The sequence below is a fragment of the Ascaphus truei genome, chromosome 11 (assembly GCF_040206685.1).
Source record: "Ascaphus truei isolate aAscTru1 chromosome 11, aAscTru1.hap1, whole genome shotgun sequence".
NCBI classification, from domain to species: Eukaryota; Metazoa; Chordata; class Amphibia; order Anura; family Ascaphidae; genus Ascaphus; species Ascaphus truei.
In genome coordinates, this window is record NC_134493.1 from 45,639,829 (window position 1) to 45,661,677 (window position 21,849).

Genomic DNA, 21,849 nt, shown 5'->3' on the forward strand with positions numbered 1-21,849 from the left:
CATTTGTCCCTTCTCACTTTACAAGTTGTGCAAGCCTGCGCTAAACCCTCAAGGGTGCAGGAAGTTTATCAGAAATTGTACGGTGTAAAAAGGTTGGGGCAACACCTCGAAGTATTTTAAGTATGCAGTAAGTCAATCAATTTCAACAATGCTTATTGTGTCAATCACAGATGCGGAAACTCACAGACCCTTAAATTATAGTATGGCTCTGATCAGCAGATTTTGCAGTATTTAAGGAGAGCGGATCGTGTGTTGAATTTAGAGTGAGGAAGAGATCACCACCAGTTGTATAGCGCTGAACATGTTTTCCCTCTGTGTAACCCTACTGTTACTTTGCTGTGCTTCATTATTTCCAGACTATGCCACCGCTTTAACAACCATACCCGTGCCAGCTAGCAGTGAGTAATCCAGGCGACAGCAAAGACCGTTTCTACTAATAATCTTAATATGGTGATTTATTGCATGTACTTTATGATAATGACATGCTATGAACCTGCATATTTTATGCCAAAAATTTAAATACCTTTGCATTTTCAAGATGTTGCATTGCTGTTAAATGTAGCTCTACATACTTTGCTTACATAGCTTTAGCATTTGATACTCATTTCGGGCTGTAAGGTGTATTTCTGTGCTGGTAAGTGATCTACTGTATGGAATAGCACCGTTTAATAAACATGGCCCTACATTTTGCCTGTTGTTTGTTAAATAAATTAATTGGCATTTTTTTCTCCTTATTCTTACAGATTCCGGGCCCCTAGCTAATAAGTCGTGTGCTGCAGGAACAGGTATGAAATGTTTATCTCGGTTACTACGTTTCTTAAACGAAACAAAAAAGTACAATTTCCAAGGTTGTTTTTTTTACATTTTGGTATGCTTTATTGTGACTGTTTCTCAAAATGACCTTTAGTGTCGGCTGCAGGGCTCATGTTAGCATTATATAGTGCAGTATTTTGCTGTTTCCCTGGTTTACGTTAGCAAACATGCATAAATAACATGCCTTGTAATGTTGGGACGTTTAAGTGAACTTCTTTGAATTGGCAAATTGTTCCATAAATGCTACTTTGTTATGCCAATTATTATACTTTTTTATAAGACAAAACCTTATGATTAAGAAAAATATACAATAACAATATAGTTTATTCTCTAGCTTTAAATAGTAAAGTCTATTTTCTTTATGTAGCACTTTTCCTCTGCTAATGCTGTGTCAAATAATGTTCAAAATAATGAAAGACTTCCTATAGATACAAATGTAGCTGATGTTATTGCACAGACTAAGAAAGAAGGTCCCAAAATGAATTGCATTCAGGCTCTCATGTGAGGAATGAATAGAAAATAAACACATATATTTTATTAATCACAAAATGTAATAAAATAAAGGCTCCTAAATAACGGCGATGTAGGTTGGTGAACCGACGGTGAAATAAACGATGGTGCTTAAAAGCCTGTATAAATTGGTGGGATCTTATAGAATAATGTCCCTCCGATCAATGTAGATAGGACTGACTGTCAGGTCTGTCTGAGTAATATTTAAAACACAGACAGAGCTCAGAGCACATCCAGTGAAACTTATACACGGTACGGTGCCTAAATACATATGTACAGTATAGATATCTATGAAATAAAATGGTCTTTTAGTTTAACATTTTGGCCAAATTGTTGTAAGCCCCTGAGCCACTACACGGCAGACCACATCTCAAGGGTCCCTAACACTAATATAAATTCTTAATAACCTGTGCATTACCAAGAAGAATGATTTATAATAAATCTGTCAAAATTAGTTGTATAGTTCTAAGTCTGATTGAAGCTTTTATTAACCTGTACATTACCAGGAAAAGCACTCTGTATTAGATTTGTCACAATCATACTGCAAGCAAGCAAGTTCCCCTGAGAGTGGGAGATGCTATGGAGTGAGCTTTTAACCCTGACAGTCAGTCCTATCTACATTAAGCGGAGGGACATTATTCTATTAGATCCCACCAATCTATACAGGCTTTTAAGCACCATCGTTTATTTCACCGTCGGTTCACCAACTTACATCGCCGTTATTTAGGAGCCTTTATTTTACTACATTTTGTGATTATTAAAATATATTTTTTTATTTTCTATTCATTCCTCACTTGAGAGCTTGAATGCAATTCAGTCTGGGACCTTATTTCTTGGTCTGTGTCATAATCGTCTGTCCCAGCAGTGCACCTCTCCCACCCTATATTGCTGCACCTACACACCAGCTGAGCGAGGGTACTCCCTACCCCCATCCCCTCGTATATATGATGCTATTGCATCCATTAAGGCACAATTAGTTTGCTAAGTTGCACAATGTTGTTATGGGCGCAATGGAGCTTTAGGAAATTGCGCATTAAACATCGCGACAGCGGTAACGCAATATCGTGACTCATTTATTTTACTTCTTTCCCTAGACTTTCCATCACTGACGTTTGCTGTGGACACAACTAGCAACTCAGATGACAATGTTCGGAAACTAAAGGCAGCCAGTGGGGTGTTACAGAACCGGCTTTCTGCGCTATCTCCTGGTGATAAACGGCAATATACTCTAGCGGAATTTAATGATCCATGTATGACATTTTTATATTCTATTATTTGCTATTACAGTGCATACTTATCCTGTGGTGGAGGTGTTTGTGAATATTTGGAAAACATTTTCTCTCCACAATTTACTTTGAGATAATAGTATTTTCTCATATAGAGGGAGAGAGTATACAGAATACACAGAATAGAGTAGAATGGTTTGTTACAGACAAATAGCCCACGTCCTAACTTCACAGCTATACAATATGAAGAAATATACATATTCTCACATGTCAGTTGCTTGTTGCAAAACTATAAACTGTTGTAAAAGACATGGGAGGATGGAAGTTATAAGAGAGACAGAGTAGGGTAAACTGGAAAAAATGGGAGGCATTCTATAGACAAACTTCAAATTCTCACAACGTCCCTTTTCTCTTAAAAACAAGGTGTAATGGGTTCTGCTAAATAAAATGCCCTGAATCTAGGAGTGACTTGTTCCCTGTTATTCTAGTAGCCCATTCAGCAATGAAGAATATGAGATACTAAGTTATAAGGACCTTTTTCTTTGACCAAGATGAGAGACTATTGACATTTTTTCCCAAGTGGGGAGAATTGGAGATTAATGTTGGGCAACATTCCATGTTAATTCAGAATAAAGAAATCAGAGGGTTAAAGAGTGTAGAATTAATCCCAAATTACCTGTTTTGCAATTAAAAACAGCTATTTTATCATTTGTTATGATTGGCTATAATTAATCATAATTTCCATTGTACAGTTGTGGGACCGGTTTATATCACACGATCAGCAACAGAATTCGGCAAATATTTGAATAACCTTTATTCTTATGGTGGAGGCGACTGCCCAGAACCGGCAATGGCGGGACTGCTGCTAGCCCTGGAAAATAGCCCACCCGGTTCTCTCATTGTAGTTACAACAGATGGGCCGGCAAAAGATTACAATGATAACTCCACAGTGACTCGCATATTTTCGCTTCTAAATGCTAAACAATCAAAGGTAGGACATTGCAAAGGATCTCTCTATGAAGTAGTGCAGAATAAAAACTCTGTATCAGCATCTCCTGTCTGTTCTCCGTAACAATACCATGATATTACAGTATTAATATAATATTAATATACTATCACTATTACTATAGTGTTTGTTTGCAATCTACAAGCACCTTAATGATGCAGAACAAACAAGTGCCCAAACATAATGATCAGGACATGGCTGAAGATGCCCACTTAGTGCCAATGAAGGTTTATAGACACTGCATGTGCCCATGTGCACAGCCACAGAGTACCTAGAATAATTTAACCATGTTGTATTTTACACTATGTGACATTTGGGATGCTGGGACAGACTTCAGGAAGCTTAGAACTGTTCTTAATCTTCATCGCACCAATTGGTCCAATTTCTATTTGAATTTATTAGGTCCTTTTTGTGCTTTCCGGCTACTGCTTCAATACTGGTGGTCCTGATTTCCAGATTTACAAAGATATTGCGTCTCAAAGTTTTGGCCATATATTTCAAATCAATTACAACTCAATCCCGATTGAAGTAAGTAACAACATTTGCTTATATCTTTAGAGCTTATTATTAATCAAAGGATGGATATCACAGACTCCCCATGGTGAATACAATGTCCGCCACATATAAGCGTCTGCATATCTGATGACCATGGACCAGAGTCATCACAGAGAAGCCGTCAGCAACCCTAAGTGCTATAGTTGTTTCATTGTCCCCTCTAATGTTTTATATTGGGATATGTTACGATATTCTGCATTATAACTGCCATTAAATCTTATGGAAAAATATGTGTTATCCTGCTTTTTATCAAGATATGTTGTGTTATCCGGGGAACACGCTACATCTGTATGTATATTTCATGAAGACAAGATTGACGAAAATATAGGGGCGCAGATTCATGCAGGGGCATAAAGGGAAATAAATAAATAACAATAGTGCAACACTGTGAAACAATTGGTAACAAGTGTGGATCCATCTTTGATTGTTAGACTCACGTGTTCCATGTGAAAGTCAGGAAGTTCGGTTGTTTTGAGTAACAAACGCAGAAATTATCCTGGTAGCTACTTTCACACAGCCACAAACGATTTCCCAAATGATCCACAGGGAGGGTAAGGGGAGGGGAATCCACATACAAGAAAAACAGAGCAATATAGTGAAGATCGCTTTAATTATTAAAAGACACAAAGTAATTCACTTACATAAGTGTCTTTGAGGTGAGAATTCAGACCACCCTGGGTCACAACACAGGAACTGGACAAGCAGCACCCCCCGATATCTTCTGCTCCTGCTGCACGGCCGATAGGCAGTCACATGGCTGAATATTGGAACTTATTCTAGGCTGAAGTCCACCAACAATGAGTGAATGTCCCCCCAATGTCTCAGGACTGCAAGACTCCGCCCTACGCGTTTCGTCTGTAATTAGACTTCCTCAGGGGCTAATTGTTTTACAGTGTTGCACTATTATTGTTTATTTATTTCCCTTTATGTCCCTGGATGAATTTGCGCCCCTATATTTTCATCTTTTCTATATTTTGACTGGGTTGGAATCCTAATTTGGGAACTGCATTTTCTATCAAGGACAGTTTTTATTAGTCTTTATCACTTATGCACATTTAAGTAGTGTTATTTTGCGCTTGCATCTCTTTTGTTTCATGAAGACAATATTGTCTGTAATATTGGGGAAGTGGAATGCTTCCATTTACACAGATCATTTAATTCAAATGATTGGACAAATAGTAGAGGTGGAGGTGCTGAGGAAAAGAGGCATGTACATTGACGGTTTAATTTAAAATTTAAAATTAGATCAGAAATTGACAAAGTATTTAAAAATACACACAGTAATACATAAAGTTACTGTACAGTATATGAATATTATTTTGTTTTTAAATAATGCTAAATATTTAATTGCTATGTTTTAGATGCTTTTATACATTAAGGACAATTGTTAAAAAATTGAATTATTTGTTTAAGATGCTATATTACCTGGACTACATGCTTCGGACGCCTGTTAACAGCTCAATACGATTGTTCTCGAAAGAATTGAGTTACAGCGATTCTAGCAACTTTTCAGTTACAGCTAATTTAAGTGCACTAATGGTAACTACAGGTGGATCAGTTAATTCAGTGAGACTTATTGGACCTACTGGTAAGTACTATACACCTCCTAGCATTGCATACCTACAAGCTAGTTAACGTTCTAGTACCCATATTCTTCATAAAGTGTTGGTTCATTGCAGGTTGTGAAAATGTATTAGGGACCAACATGCAACATGCAACATACAGTATACCAAATGACTGTAACATATAAATTCAATTATGGTTTATGTATGTATGTATTTCTTTATTTATATAGCGCCCTTCCCGTACATAGCGCGTCACAGCAGTAATACATGTGACATAATATAATGACGCGGAGACAGATTTAGGAAAGAGTAGAGTGATTCTGGCAGCAGCCTTTAGGATAGATTGTAGGGGAGACAGGTGAGAGGCAGGAAGGCCAGACAGCAGGAGGTTGTAGTAATCGAGACGGGAGAGAATGAGGGCCTGAGTCAGAGTTTTAGCAGTCGAGTAACAGAGGAAAGGGCGTATCTCTGTGATATTGCAGAGGAAAAAGCGACAAGTTTTAGAAACGTTTTGAATGTGAGAGGAGAATGAGAGAGAGGAATCGAGTGTGACCCCATGACAGCGTGCTTGGGCTACTGGGTAAATGATCGTATTTCCAACAGTAATGTGGAAGGAGGTAGTAGGGCCAGGTTTGGGAGGAAGTATAAGGAGCTCTGTTTTTGCCATGTTAAGTTTAAGTCGGCGGAGGGCCATCCAGGATGATATTCCAGAGAGGCATTCAGAAACATTCAGTGGGAGAGTGTTCTGGTAAGTTCACACTTTGCCTCATAACATCTATCAATAAAAGTACATTACTTGCACCTATTTTCAATATTCAATAGGTTAGAGGCACTGAATGCCAAGACTCACATCGGGATTTAACACATTTTGTATTTCTGTCCAACATTTTTCACTAATATATTTTACAAAAAACTTCTGGGTAACAACTTGCATCGAAAGTATGAAACCTGATTAACGGGTTTCTTAAACGTGATACACAGAATAATGAACAGTTTTCTTTGTGGAGAGATCATACGAGCCTTATTCTAAAGGCAGATACATTTTAATTAATTTAAATAAATAGCAGGTGTCAAAGAAGCTACAGTAGTTTAGCGATAATGTTCTGTTACTGTAACTGTTTCCTTAAACACCTGTTAAAATCCTGCAACGATAGTAAGCATTAGTTATTATGTAAATGTATACACATATATTATATATATATATGCAGTTTATGTAATCTATTTTGCTTGTAGGCACTGACCATGTTTGTGTTAATGAAACAGTTAGTTGTGTAATGTTAACTAAGTTATTTTTTAGCACTTCATATAAAAGAGGTTTTAATTTTTTTTTGTAGGTTTTGAAGAAAAAACCAGGAACATTTTGTCACAAGTTTGGGGTTCATTACTGCTTCTGGAAAATCCTAAAATTGGGATTTGGAGAATAGATATCAGAGCTTCAGGCCCCAATTCTGTGCGCATTGAAGGATTCAGAGGTACAGTACAAATATCTAATGCTCCTGTATTAACAATGGGACATCACTGTAATTATCCATATACCACACTGTTAAATGGATTGTCAGCATCTAATATGCATACAGGGATTCCCTGGTCACTTTTAATGGTGCCTCACACTTGACGTTTAAAGTCCACAATACAGTGTTATTAATTATCTTTCCTTTTCTCTTTTTGTAGCCACCAACGCATCATGTAAGTGAATTTCCATATAAACATTACAGATAATTGGATGTAGGAAATATGTACTGTGCTATATAAGGAAGGGTTTATAGTTCAGGTATATCGTCAACTCTTGATTTAACTTCATAAAATGTAGCTGTGTTATACTGTTTAACTCATCATTTTTCTAAATAATATTCTTCTTTGTAGCAGTGAGTTTAGGTGTTTCATACCTGCTCTCCATAGTGGGGACGTGATAGAACTTCAACAGATAGTAGCCATCATGTATGACCCACTTTAATAACATCTGTCAGTGACACAACATGTTTCGAGACTACATTTATTTATTTATAAAATGTGTTACCAGGTAGTAATACATTGAGAGTTAACTCTCGTTTTCAAATATGTCCTGGGAACAGAGTTAAGATGACAGACAATACATGGTTACAAATACAGTTAAATACATAAATTTTCCCTTTATTGTTTTAAATAACTTCATGGAGTAAAATGTCACCTTTATAGGCTAGTACCGTGGTTCCTATCTGCAGTCCTCAAGGACCCCTAACAGTCCAGGTTTTAAGGATATCCCGGCTTGAGCACAGGTGGTTCGGTCAAAATGATTGAGCCACCTGGGCTAATGTGAGGATATCCTTAAAACCTGGAGTGTTCGGGGTCCCTGAGGACTGGAGATGAGGAAGATCTGGAGTAGGAAATCAATTTATCAATGTACAGATAAGGGCTTTCCATCACTGACACTAATATTTCATAATACAAGTTTCATACAGTATTTAAAGTAACTGTAATGCTCGGCCTGCCCACAAGCCAGACGAGACTCCGGGACTGAGGTGGAAAGGAGTAATAACACACACCTAACAGTAAATGGGGGCGCGGCCGGAGTGTGGAAGTAGCGTAGCTGGTCCAGGGAACAAAAATAGAAAGAGTTCAGTACTTGCCAAATCCAGCGTAGAACGGTTAAGTCCGAAAGCCAATGGTCAAGGTGTAGGGAGAACAAAGTGGTAGAGTGTCCGTAAGCCTGGGTCGTGGAGCGGAGAGTGCAGCGTAGTAGGGGTCCGTAAGTCGAGTCCAAGGGACATAGAAGACTGCGAGGTTGTAGAGAGTCCAAAGCCAAATCCAAGGGGGTCCAGAGAGCAGCGTGATCGAAGTCCAAAGCCAAGGTCAAAATCCAGGGAGGTCAGCAGAGAATCCAGGGACAGGAACAGGGCCTGAAACAGAAGAGAGAAAAGCAGAAGCAGACAGCACCAAGGTACAGAAGCTATGCAGAGCACTGTGGTAATGGTGAGGGGAGACTAAATAGTGGGCTGGGACCTATCAGGGGAAAGGGAGGAGCGGAGGTGCGGTCCAAGGGAAGTCCTGATAGGGGAGAAGAGCCTGGGGGGTGGACCTGTTGGAGCAGGGGCAGGAAAGCGCACCGATGTGCGCGCCGCACTGGAGGAGACGAGATCAGGCTCCTGGCGCCATGAAAGTGAAGCCTGGGGCCGCGCACGCCCGTAAGGGTGACGTGCGCGACCCGGAAGTGCAGGAACAGCCGCGGGGGAGACGCCGAGGGCCAGGGAATGCCGCCGGGGACCAGAGGCAGTGGGGAAGAGAGGCCAGGGAGCGCCGACAGCGGGAGACCCCGCAGCGCGGGTCCTTACAGTAACTGAGTAGATAGATGCATCACAATCAAAGTCTTGTGGTTTTGTAAACTCAAGATATTGTGTCCAACATATGAAAACAATTATCAGTATCTATTTTTAGTAGCTCCTATAAAACAAATATAAAAGTGTAATAATGCAGAAATGTTTCATTAACAGTTCCTAGCACAGTTAATCCAATACATATATAGACCCGTTATAATGTTTAATAGTTCTTTATATTTGATTTTTAATGACAATACTACTATTTTTTTTCTTTTACAGCCACCAACATTTCATGTAAGTAAATTTCCCTATAAACATTATTGATAAAATAGACATTTCATTACAAGACTAAGACTAGGGGATATTGAATATGCTTCGAAGCGGCTGACCGCACTGACCGCTAGAGATGGGCGAACCAGTCCACATCTGTTTCCCGGAATTTCCAGAGTTTGACATTCACTTTCAATCCGCACAGATTACTACAAACCCGCCATTGAATACAACCCGCTGGTGAACTGTAACAATCCGCATGCGGATCGCTGAATCCGTGGATTGAATTCTTAAAATCTGTTAGCGTTTTGCAAGATCCGCGGATTGGATTGTTAAAAACAACAAATAATCTAAAAAAAAGCCAAAATTGCCCTTTCTGAGATTGATCTGCTGAAATCCGTAGGGGCTGACCCGGGTTGATTGATACAATAAAGTGAATATTTCTGTACGTGTCCAATATAAAGAAAGGGAACTGGTACAATGTATTCTTGATCACATTGTTAAACTGGATATCACCATTATTACCATGGGGTTAACGCCAACCCACAAAGCTGTGTAACCTGTGTTACCTAAAGGTGGCGTTAGCTCCCTCCATACCCTAAAAAATACATTTAACAGGGGAGAAAGAATCTGACTTTACCAGAAGACCAAGTGCTATATTTATCCCCTCAAACAGCACATGGAGAGACACCTGTGCACAGAAAGGAGCACACCGGAGATACCTGGGATATATGCTAATAAGGTATGCAAATTATACTTAAATTACTCCTATTAGCATATATCCCAGAGACCTCAGGTGTGCTCCTTTTTGTGCACAGAAGAGGCTGATTCAAACTTCCCCAGTTAATAGATCAGCTTTTAGGTTGTACATTTTAGGTCCATCTTCATTACTGTAGGTGTTGTCTCTACTTTTTATCTGTCAATGTCACTAAATTGTTAATTGTTGATTCTTGTTTCTATTCAGGTACAGATCAATGCTCAAAATGTCACATCAATGCTACGTGTGAAGAATATCTCAAAATCTATACATGCACTTGCAAATATGGTTTCATAGGCGATGGTTTTGATTGTTCTGATTATGATGAATGTAGTAATTATTTGTCATACACCTGTACCTATGGTAGTTGTAAAAACACGTATGGCTCATACACTTGTGTCTGTTATAATGGGTATGTAATGTCTTCAGATAAAACATGTGTTGATATAGACGAGTGTTCAAGACCAGAGCTAAACAAATGCCATGCACAAGCAACTTGCACAAATTACTATGGCTCTTATTCATGCTCCTGTCCCCCTAATTACTTTGGAAATGGATTTGACTGTGAGTTTGATGAATGCACAACAGCCGTGTGTGGGTTTGGTAAAGACTGCACCAAATACAAGGGATCTTATTCCTGTACTGATCCGTGTTTCAACTATACCACTCTTAACGATCCACGGAGAAGCTCGTCCATTATAGATGTCAATCAATGGATTTGTGACTATTCCATGTTTGGATGGTATCGATTCACTGGAAGAGGAGGAATTCGCATGCCAGAAGTTTGTATTCCTATATCTAGCTGCGGTACTAATGCCCCAATGTGGTTATCTGGATCCCATCCTCGACCCATCGATGGAATTGTAATCCGAACTGTTTGTACCAATTGGTATGGCCAATGTTGCACTTGGCCAAAAGATTTAAAAATTCGGGCTTGCCCTGGAGGATACCATGTTTACAAATTAAATGGAGCTGCAACTTGCAATGTGGGATATTGTACAGGCAAGTAAGAAAAAATAATCTAAAATATCATTAGTATCAATATTGCCTGGAAACTCTGAAATAATACAACATTATATTGTCATTCAGATCCAGCCACAGTTATTGATTCCTGTGCGTGTGCAGATGATGAAGAATGCAGGCTAGTTGATGGAATCCGTGGTTGCTACTGCAAAAATATATCTAAAGTATCTGGTATGTACAATGCTTCAACATATGACCATGGCATATAGGTATATAGTTCTAAAAATACTTTATTAATACTACTTGATTTAAGAGGAATTTGAAGCTTTGTCTAAATCTCAGAGCCAATTTATATTCCATTCCATTTGCTGAGAGCCAAATTATATTATACTACATAATTGCGTCAGTCAGAAAAACAGTCAAGTAACATTTCACCAACAAAAATAGGATTAATCAATGGATGTTGTATTTAGAAAAGGCAATAATAAAATACAGGGGAATATATTCTTCAGAATGCATAGTATCCCACTCAACCCCTCAGCTACTGATAGGGTGCAAGCTGGGACGGATGATACAGAATATTGATAAAGGAAAGGGGCTGTGTCCAAGTTCTCCTTTAATGATGCAATCGAGTGGCAAATAAAACATAACTTTTAATATTAAAATGAAAAATGAAAGTAGATCATTTAAATACCCCAAAAATCATCCATATAAAACATAAGATAGGTTGGAGAAATACTATTTACATTATTTAAAGTATAGAAATAGTAGGAACACTGAGCAATTACAAGTCTAGTACTCTGATTGCTATAATACTGAGTTCTCTGTTAGGAGCTGCACATGTACTGTATATACAGTGCAATTACTACTCAGAGTGCCCAGGCAGCCATGGCAATACTTGTACAGTATTTGCTCCAGCAATGATAGCAGCAGTGACTGTGTCTGGGTATAGTAACCTGTGAAATAACCGGACAGCAATCTCATACTTATAACTGCTTTCTAACATTGCTCTATCTTTGTTTAATATTTCAGTGTCAACTTGATACTTTGTGTGTTAGCTATTCCAATTATTATCTAATAATGGAGTTATTACTGTATATAGCAGTGGCTGGTTGTATTAAGCCAGGTACAAAAGGATACGGGTGCAACCCCTTAAGTGATACTATACAATGTATCTAGTTGTGGCTAAGGGGGGCTATAAAATATATCTACTCTAATGGTGTGTTCCTATTATCAAAAATAAAGTTGACATCAGAGGCTGATTGGTCTGAATTCCAGCCAAATGTAACCAGCCCATTTCTGGCCCCCTTCTGTTCTAGGGAAGTTAATGAAGAAGGGGTATAAAAAAGACTTTATGGAAAAAACAAAACCAAATGATTCTTTGTGTCTTGTGTTTCTAGCTATGGAAACGTTGCGTCCAGTTCTGACTTGTGGTGCTCGCGAAATAAAAGCTTCTTTTAAGAAATGCCAGCTGCAAAGTATGAGCTTGAATACCGATAACATACACCTCACTGACCTGGGATGTCTTGGTTTTCAAGAGTTTAACAGCACAGGCATAATCTCGGTGGTGTCTCCATTTAAAACAGGAGTATGTGGAAATGAATTCATAGTAAGTACTGTATTACTAATATATTTGTAATAATCAGTATATATATATATATATATATATATATATTTTTTTTTTGGAGGGTTGTGTGGGAGGACAGGGCAGATGGTAGAAGAGTAGAATTGCCATGATTAAATCAGAGTGCCAGGTTTCTATAACCTTCAGCAACACACTCTCTCTAAGCCCTAAAAATTCAATTGTACTGTACAGAATATTCTTTGGGATCGCAACTCATTGTGTGTACAATATTCTATGTACATTAGCTGATAATGTTAATTTTATGTATCGTTATTCAAGTAGTCCAAGTGGTCAATTTGATGAACCTATAAGAAAGAAGTCTCCTAACAGGGATCTTCTTCACTACTGTACTTCAATAGAGATGTAATGATGCTGTTACTAGACCTGGCAAATGTCCACCCAAACTGTACCCCAATTTTCCATTTGCCAAGAATCTAACTTTTTAAAAGTTCACAATGAGTAGATGTTAGTGGGGTGCCCATCCAATACCTCCCAAAACCCTACTCTATGCATAATGTGGAGAGATACCTGTGAATACACCTGAGATACCTGGGACATATGCTAATTTGAATAGGTTGTGTTGAATGACGCCGTGGACGTCTCCAATGTGATGTCACACGGCGTCTCGTTGCCATGGCAATGCGACTTCACAGCGTCAAATGATGTTGTGACGTCGTGTTACCATGGTAATGCAACATAGTGTGACATTCGACACTGCGGTTCAGAAGGAGGAGGAGGGCGGCAGTAAGGAGTTGGCCGCCACAAATACGTGACAAGGGGCGGCAGATTTTCAAATCCACCGCTGCACATACATCCAATATCACAGAATCAGATGGTACTTTTAAGCTGTGTAATGTGGCAGGCATAAGCTTATAGGGGTATTGGTAGTAAAGTGATAAATAGGCGCAAAGCAACTAAACAGGTGATCACTGTGAATATAGTGAAAAATAATACTACTTATTTAAAACTAGCTGAGAGACCCGGCGTTGCCCGGGATGTAAATGCGTAATAGGTAGTATTATTTATAAATTGTGGAACAATAGGTGAGTATTTGTTGTAAAGGTTGGATAATAATATTGAAAAGAAAGATGGAAGAAAATGTAATACGATGTTGTATAAAAATGGTTTATTGTAACCACACCACAGTACAATGTATATTTTGGTGCCATAAGTGATGTAAAAATGTGAGGCGTGTGTCCTGCTAGGGTGTGAGGCGGCGGGTGGCGCGTGGGTTGTGAGTGCTGTCTGCGAGTGGGGGTCCTGCTAGGGTGTGAGGCGGCGGGTGGTGCGTGGGTTGTGAGTGCTGTCTGTGAGTGTGGGTCCTGCTAGGGTGTGAGGCGGCGGGAGGCGCGTGGGTTGTGAGTGCTGTCTGTGAGTGGGGGTCCTGCTACGGTGTGAGGCGGCGGGTGGCGCGTGGGTTGTGAGTGCTGTCTGTGAGTGGGGGTCCTGCTAGGGTGTGAGGCGGCGGGTGGCGCGTGGGTTGTGAATGCTGTCTGTGCGTGGGGGTCCTGCTAGGGTGTGAGGCGGTGGGACAGTGATGTCGGTGCGTAGGGGCGGGAGGCAGCAGGTGTGGGGAGGTGGTAAGGCGGGCAGTGCGGGGGTGGGGAGGTGGTAAGGCGGGCAGGGGAGGGGGGGGGTGGGAGGCGGTGGGAAGGGGGTGGGGAGGCGGTGGGAAGGGGGTGGGGAGGCAGTGGGAAGGGAGGCGGTGGGAAGGGAGGCGGTGGGAAGGGGGGGGGGGCGGTGGGAAGGGGCGGTGGGAAGGGGGGGGGGCGGTGGGAAGGGGGGGGCGGTGGGGGGGGGCGGTGGGAAGGGGGAGGGGAGGCGGTGGGAAGGGGGGGGGGAGGCGGTGGGAAGGGGGGGGAGGCGGTGGGAAGGGGGGAGGGGAGGCGGTGGGAAGGGGGAGGGGAGGCGGTGGGAAGGGGGAGGGGAGGCGGTGGGAAGGGGGAGGGGGGGCAGTGGACAGGAGGGGGGTGCAGTGGACAGGAGGGGGGGGCAGTGGACAGGAGGGGGGGGCAGTGGACAGAAGGGGGATGCAGTGGACAGGAGGGGGGGGCAGTGGACAGGAGGGGGGGCAGTGGACAGGAGGGGGGGGCAGTGGACAGGAGGGGGGGGCAGTGGACAGGAGGGGGGGGGGGCAGTGGACAGGAGGGGGGGGGCAGTGGACAGGAGGGGGGGCAGTGGACAGTAGGGGGGGCAGTGGACAGTAGGGGGGCAGTGGACAGGAGGGGGGCAGTGGACAGGAGGGGGGGGCAGTGGACAGTGGACAGGGGGGGGCAGTGGACAGTGGACAGGAGGGGGTGGACAGTGGACAAGAGGGGGTGGACAGTGGACAGGAGGGGGGGGCAGTGGACAGGAGGGGGGGGCAGTGGACAGGAGGGGGGGGGCAGTGGACAGGAGGGGTGGGGCTGTGGACAGGAGGGGGGGGCTGTGGACAGGAGGGGGGGGGCTGTGGACAGGAGGGGGGGGCAGTGGACAGGAGGAGGGGGGGCAGTGGACAGGAGAGGGAGGGGCAGTGGACAGGAGAGGGGGGGCAGTGGACAGGAGAGGGAGGGGCAGTGGACAGGAGAGGGGGGGGCAGTGGACAGGAGAGGGGGGGCAGTGGACAGGAGAGGGGGGGCAGTGGACAGGAGAGGGGGGGCAGTGGACAGGAGAGGGGGGGCAGTGGACAGGAGAGGGGGGCAGTGGACAGGAGGGGGGGGCTGTGGACAGGAGAGGGGGGCAGTGGACAGGAGAGGGGGGGCAGTGGACAGGAGAGGGGGGGCAGTGGACAGGAGGGGTGGGGCTGTGGACAGGAGGGGGGGGGCTGTGGACAGGAGGGGGGGGGCTGTGGACAGGAGGGGGGGGCAGTGGACAGGAGGAGGGGGGGCAGTGGACAGGAGGGGGGGCAGTGGACAGGAGGGGGGGCAGTGGACAGGAGGGGGGGCAGTGGACAGGAGGGGGGGCAGTGTCACACACACACACACACACACACACACGCGCGACACCTACCTGTACTTCCGGCCGCCGCCATCTTCTCACTCGGCACCGCGAGGGAGGAAGAGGGTCCGCCATCTTACGCGCCGCGTGGCAGCCTGTTCCCACGCCGGGGAGGGAGGTGAGTGTAGCGGGAGGGAGTGGTGTGTACCGGGAGGGAGTGGTGTGTAGCGGGAGGGAGTGGTGAGTGGAGCGCGAGGGAATGGAGCGGGAGGGTGGTGAGTGGAGCGGGAGGGAGTGGAGCGGGAGGGAATGGAGCGCGAGGGAGGAAGGGGGTCCGCCATCTTAGGTGCCGCGTGGCAGCCTGCCTGTTCCCCCGCTGGGGAGGGAATGGAGCGGGAGGGAGTGGTGTGTAGCGGGAGGGAGTGGTGTGTAGCGGGAGCTACACTGTGTGAGGTAGCGGGATAGGGGGAGGGACATTGGTGGCATGGTGTAGCGGGGTAGGGGGCCTCGCGGTCTGGTTGCGGTAGGGAGCTGTGTGAGGTGCAGGAGATGAGGCGTGCTGTGCGGTTCGCGGGAGCTACACTGTGTGAGGTGGCGGGATAGGGGGAGGGACATCGTTGCCATGGTGTGTGAGTGGAGGCCGCGGCCTCGCGGTCCGGTTGCGGGAGGGAGATGTGTGGCATGGAGGGGGGGTTTGAAGAGGCAGTCTGCAGTGTTTGGTGTTGTGTGAATGTGTGTGTGTGTGCTGTGTTTGTGCGTTGTGTGTAGATTCTGTACCTGATTCGGCAGTCTGTGGTAGCAGACGTGAAGGTTTTGATAGCTGTGAAGCGTGGCCCCAGAGCAGGTTGAGGATTAGAGGATTAGGTGTTGCAAAAGCAAAGCGTTCCCAAAACTCAGTGAGGGGTGGGACAGTGTGGAAGTATTAGGGCAGTGGTTCCCAAACTTTTTCGGTTCAAGGCTCCCCAAGGCAATCAGAATTTTTTCAAGGCTCCCCAAGGCGATCAGGATTTTTACGCGGCGCCCAAAGTAAAAACAAAGGTGTACATACATACATAGGTGTACAAACATACTTAACAGTTGCAGTGCGCAGTTGGTGTCTCTCTCAGACACTCTCACTCTCTCTCACACACTCTAACTCTCTCTGACCTCACTCTCTCTCTCTCTGACCTCTCTCTGACCGCACTCTCTCTCTCTGACCTCACTCTCTCTCCTCACTCTCTCTCTCAGAACTCTCTCTCTCTGACCTCACACTCTCTCTCTCTGACCTCACACTCTCTCTCTCTCTGACCTCTGACCTCACATTCTCTCTGACCTCCCTCTCTCTCTCTCTCTGTGACCTCACACTCTCTCTGACCTCACACTCTCTCTCTCTCTGACCTCACACTCTCTCTGACCTCACATTCTCTCTGACCTCCCTCTCTCTCTGACCTCACACTCTCTCTCTCTGACCTCACTCTCTCTCTCTCTGACCTCACTCTCTCTCTCTCTGACCTCACTCTCTCTCTCTCTGACCTCACTCTCTCTCTCTGACCTCACTCTCTCTCTCTCTCTCTCTCTCTCTCTCTCTCTCTGACCTCACTCTCTCTCTCTGACCTCTCTCTCTCTCTCTCTCTCTCTCTGACCTCACTCTCTCTCTCTCTGACCTCACTCTCTCTCTCTCTGACCTCACTCTCTCTCTCTCTGACCTCACTCTCTCTCTCTCTGACCTCACTCTCTCTCTCTCTCTCTCTCTGACCTCACTCTCTCTCTCTCTCTCTCTGACCTCACTCTCTCTCTGACCTCACTCTCTCTCTCCCTGACCTCACTCTCTCTCTCTCTGACCTCACTCTCTCTCTCTCTGACCTCACTCTCTCTCTCTCTGACCTCACTCTCTCTCTCTCTCTCTGACCTCACTCTCTCTCTCTCTCTCTGACCTCACTCTCTCTCTCTCTCTCTGACCTCACTCTCTCTCTCTCTCTGACCTCACTCTCTCTCTGACCCCCCTCTCTCTCTCTCTCTCTCTCTCTGACCTCACTCTCTATGACCTCACTCTCTCTCTCTCTCTATGACCTCACTCTCTCTCTCTGACCTCACTCTCTCTCTCTCTCTGACCTCACTCTCTCTCTCTCTCTCTCTCTCTCTGACCTCACTCTCTCTCTCTCAGACACACACAAATAAATACACACATAAATACACACACACACACACAAATACACACACACACAAATAAATACACACACACACACAAATAAATACACACAGATACACACACACTGATGCAGATACACACACACACAAATAAATACACACAGATACGGGGGGTGGGGGAGGGTATGGCTGAACGGCCCGGTCCCTGCACAGGGGAGGTCAGTGCTGCGGGGGCCTGTGCCACGTGGGGGGAGGGCCGGTGTGCTGCGGGGAGGGAGGGGGGGGGGGTGACGCTGCAGTGCTGCTGGGAGACATCTGTCTCCTGGTGCTGCTCCTCCAGCGTGAGCGCCGGGCCTCCCTCTCTCAGCGTAGGCAGCTCAGCGTCGCTGAGCCGGGCTGAACAGATGCACAAAGCCCCTGCATCTGTAATCAACGCGGCTATAGTTCCTCCGGCCTGGGACATAGTAAGCGCTTAGGTGCTGCTGCTCGCTCTTGCTTGCTGCCGCTCGCTCTACCAGGAGCTTTTTGCTGTCCTGGCAGAGGAGACAGCAAGCGCGCTTGGGAGGCGGGTATCACTGTGTGTGTTTGTCACTTGGTAGCTGTGTGTGTGTGTGTGTGTGTGTGTGTATATTATATAATATTTTAAACATTTAAAAAAAAAAGACATGTGAGAATAAATTATTAACATTGTGCAACTTTGATAAATATATTCACACACACACATCACACACACATTATATATATATATATATATATATATATATATATATATGTCACATATATATATATATATATATAAACGGCTTACTCCGGGGCTCCGTCGTTTGTCCGGGACTGTTTAGAACACGGTCTTTTAGGGTAGGTTAAATGATGAGGCGTCACGTACTGTTCCTTTAAACAGGCTATGCCTGGTTTATTCAGTCCCAGGCACTGAGACTGCCACAGTGCATACAACAGAAAACAGATCAAAACAAAAGCTGCTCACCTGAGCGATAACTTAACTTAGATATCCCTGACTCAGGGTTGGAAGTGGCTTTTCCACTTCCAACATCAAAACACGGTACTTTTGCAGTCTTACACAAATGAACAGAAAGATTGAACCTGTTTGGGGAAGAGGCTTCTCCCCTCTGTAGTTCAGCAGCCTTCCAGCCTCCTGGCTCTTGTGGGGAGACCAGAGCAAACAGGAAATCAGTTAGCATGACAGGTGACAGAAATCAGGCAGCAGACAAACTCTGGTCTGGATCTCTCATCCCTCAGTTCCAGCGCTTGCCAAACTGTGGGATGGAGTGTATGTATTATAAGGCTGCACTCCCAGGCCAAACAGGATAGAAACTGTCTAGTATCCTGGGAGCCCTATATACGGAATTTATTACCATCCCCTGGTTTCTGTCACATATCCTCCCCCCCAGCTCAGACCTCGAGGGATGAGCGACCATGGATATTAGGGAGTGCATCCTTGACAACCCGTCAGCATTGCCATGTTTGTGCCCTGACCTGTGTTCCACAGAAAATTTAAAGGGTTGTAGGCTTAGGAACCACCTGGTCACTCTAGCATTCTTCTCCCTGTTTTGACACATCCAGGTAAGGGGTGCATGATCTGTGACCAACCGGAATTTTCTCCCCAACAGGTAGTATTTGAGCGTCTCTACAGCCCACTTTATTGCGAGACACTCTTTCTCTACTATGGAGTAATTTTTCTCCTGGGGATTTAGTTTCCTACTTAAATAAAGGATGGGGTGCTCCTCACCTTGAGACTCCTGGGAGAGTACCGCCCCCAGCCCTACCTCAGATGCGTCGGTTTGGACTACGAACTCTTTGGAGAAGTCAGGTGTGACCAACACTGGTTGGGCACAGAGAGCTTCTTTCAGGCTTCTAAAGGCCTGTTCGGTTTCGGGGGACCACTTTACCATTAGCGGTCCTCTTGCTTTTGTGAGGTCAGTTAGTGGGGTTGCCTTAGTTGCAAAATTGGGAATAAACCTTCTATAGTACCCAATTAACCCCAAAAAGGTCCTTACTTGTTTTTTTGTAACTGGCCTTGGCCAATTTTGTATCGCCTCCACTTTGAGTGTTTGGGGTTTGAGTAAACCTCTGCCAATAGAATATCCCAGATACTTGGCCTCCTCCAGACCAATAGTGCATTTAGCGGGGTTAGCAGTTAGTCCAGCAGACCGGACTGCGTCAAGCACAACTTGGACCTTTGGAAGGTGGGATTGCCAATCTTCACTATGGATTACCACATCATCCAGGTAGGCGGCAGCATACCGAGCATGTGGTTTTAAAATTTTATCCATCATTCTTTGGAATGTGGCGGGAGCTCCATGTAAGCCAAAAGGCAACACCTTATACTGAAAGAGGCCGTCTGGGGTTGAGAAGGCTGTCTTTTCTTTTGCCCTTTCTGTGAGGGGAACCTGCCAGTACCCTTTTGTTAGGTCTAGGGTTGTGAGATATCGGGCTTTGCCCAGTCTCTCTACAAGTTCATCTACCCTGGGCATAGGATAAGTATCAAATTTTGACACCGCGTTTAGTTTCCGGTAGTCATTACAAAACCTTGTTGTACCATCTGGCTTTGGGACTAAGACTATAGGGCTGTTCCACCCACTTTGGGATTCCTCAATTACACCTAGTTTTTTAACCTCTAAACTTATAGCCTTTCTTTTGGCCTCTGGGATTCGGTACGGTTTAAGGTTAACTCGGACCCCCGGTTCAGAGACTAGGTCATGTTCAATTACGCTAGTTCTACCTGGCCGTATAGAGAAGATTTCTTTGTTTCTTTTCACTAAATTCTGAACCTCTCGTTTCTGATGAACAGACAGGGTTTCAGCTATGCTAACCTCTGGGTCAGTTTCTTGATTCTCTGACGGACCTGGGGGTACTAGGGTTAACAAGACTTCTCTATCTTTCCAGGGCTTGAGTAGGTTTATATGGTAAATTTGCTCAGGTTTCCTCCTACCTGGCTGTCTTACCTTATAATTTACTTCTCCCACTCTTTCCAAGACCTCATATGGCCCATGCCATTTAGCAAGGAATTTACTCTCCACGGTGGGAACCAGAACTAGTACCCTATCACCTGGAGAAAAAATTCTGACCCTAGCACCCTTATTATATGTATTCCTCTGTGCTTCTTGAGCTTTCTCCATGTGTTCCCTCACTATGGGTAGGACTGCAGCAATGCGGTCCTGCATCTGGGCAACATGCTCTATTACACTTCTGTAAGGGGTAACCTCGTGTTCCCAAGTCTCTTTGGCTATATCCAGTAAGCCCCTTGGGTGTCGGCCATACAATAGTTCAAACGGGGAGAAGCCAGTGGATGATTGGGGAACTTCCCTAATGGCAAATAACAGGTACGGTAACAAACAATCCCAGTTTTTCCCATCTTTATCAACCGCCCGCCGTAACATGCTCTTTAAGGTTTTATTGAACCTTTCCACTAAACCATCTGTTTGTGGATGATAGACTGAGGTTCTGAGATGCTTGATTTTTAGGAGTTTACATAGCTCTTTCGTTACTTGGGACATAAATGGTGTTCCCTGGTCAGATAGAATCTCTTTAGGAATCCCGACCCGGGAAAACAGAACTACTAACTCTTTTGCTATGTTTTTAGCTGAGGTGCTACGTAGGGGAACTGCCTCCGGATATCGGGTGGCATAATCTAATATTACCAATATATGCTGATGTCCCCTAGCAGACTTTATTAGGGGTCCTACTAGATCCATAGCAATCCGGTCAAATGGTACCTCTATTATGGGAAGGGGTACCAATGGGCTGCGGTACGCCTTGAACGGGGCGGTGATCTGACATTCTGGGCATGAGGAACAATAATTCGTAATTTCTGCCAGAACCCCAGGCCAATAGAAGCTTCGGAGAACCTTTTCTTTTGTCTTTTCCACCCCTAGGTGTCCCCCCAATGGATGACTATGTGCGAGGTGTAATACTACGTTACGGAATGTCCGTGGTACCAACAATTGTTTAGTTGTAACTGATTTCCTTTTATTAACCCGATATACTAGGTCGTTCTCTACCTCGAAGTAGGGGTAAGCAAGTGACCTATCTGGTTGGCCAGGAGTACTATTCTGGTCCCGTATATTTCCCCTTGCTACCGCTAATGTGGGGTCCTCCCACAGGGCCTTCTTAAAACTCCCAGGACTGACCTCTAGGTCAGCGAGGTTCTTATCCGGTTCTGGGGTGGTGAGTGTCTGCTCAACATCTTGATTTGGGGTATTCCCT

General features: G+C 44.6%; 1 protein-coding gene across 3 annotated transcripts in view; it reads left to right on the forward strand.

Moving 5' to 3' along the window:
• Positions 1 to 246: 246 nt before the first annotated feature.
• LOC142463374 (uromodulin-like) overlaps positions 247 to 21,849 on the forward strand; it is a 41,372-nt gene continuing 19,769 nt past the window's right edge. For all 3 annotated transcript variants that reach the window (XR_012787425.1, XR_012787426.1, XM_075566032.1), the window contains exons 1-12: positions 247 to 398; positions 744 to 785; positions 2,418 to 2,573; positions 3,302 to 3,540; positions 3,958 to 4,083; positions 5,524 to 5,698; positions 7,010 to 7,147; positions 7,347 to 7,361; positions 9,248 to 9,262; positions 10,203 to 10,997; positions 11,085 to 11,189; positions 12,359 to 12,567. Coding sequence is in view for 1 of the 3 variants with exons in the window: in XM_075566032.1 (XP_075422147.1) it covers positions 302 to 398; positions 744 to 785; positions 2,418 to 2,573; positions 3,302 to 3,540; positions 3,958 to 4,083; positions 5,524 to 5,698; positions 7,010 to 7,147; positions 7,347 to 7,361; positions 9,248 to 9,262; positions 10,203 to 10,997; positions 11,085 to 11,189; positions 12,359 to 12,567 (2,112 nt within the window). In the remaining 2 variants the exon portion in view is untranslated. The remainder of the gene's footprint in view (positions 399 to 743; positions 786 to 2,417; positions 2,574 to 3,301; positions 3,541 to 3,957; positions 4,084 to 5,523; positions 5,699 to 7,009; positions 7,148 to 7,346; positions 7,362 to 9,247; positions 9,263 to 10,202; positions 10,998 to 11,084; positions 11,190 to 12,358; positions 12,568 to 21,849) is intronic.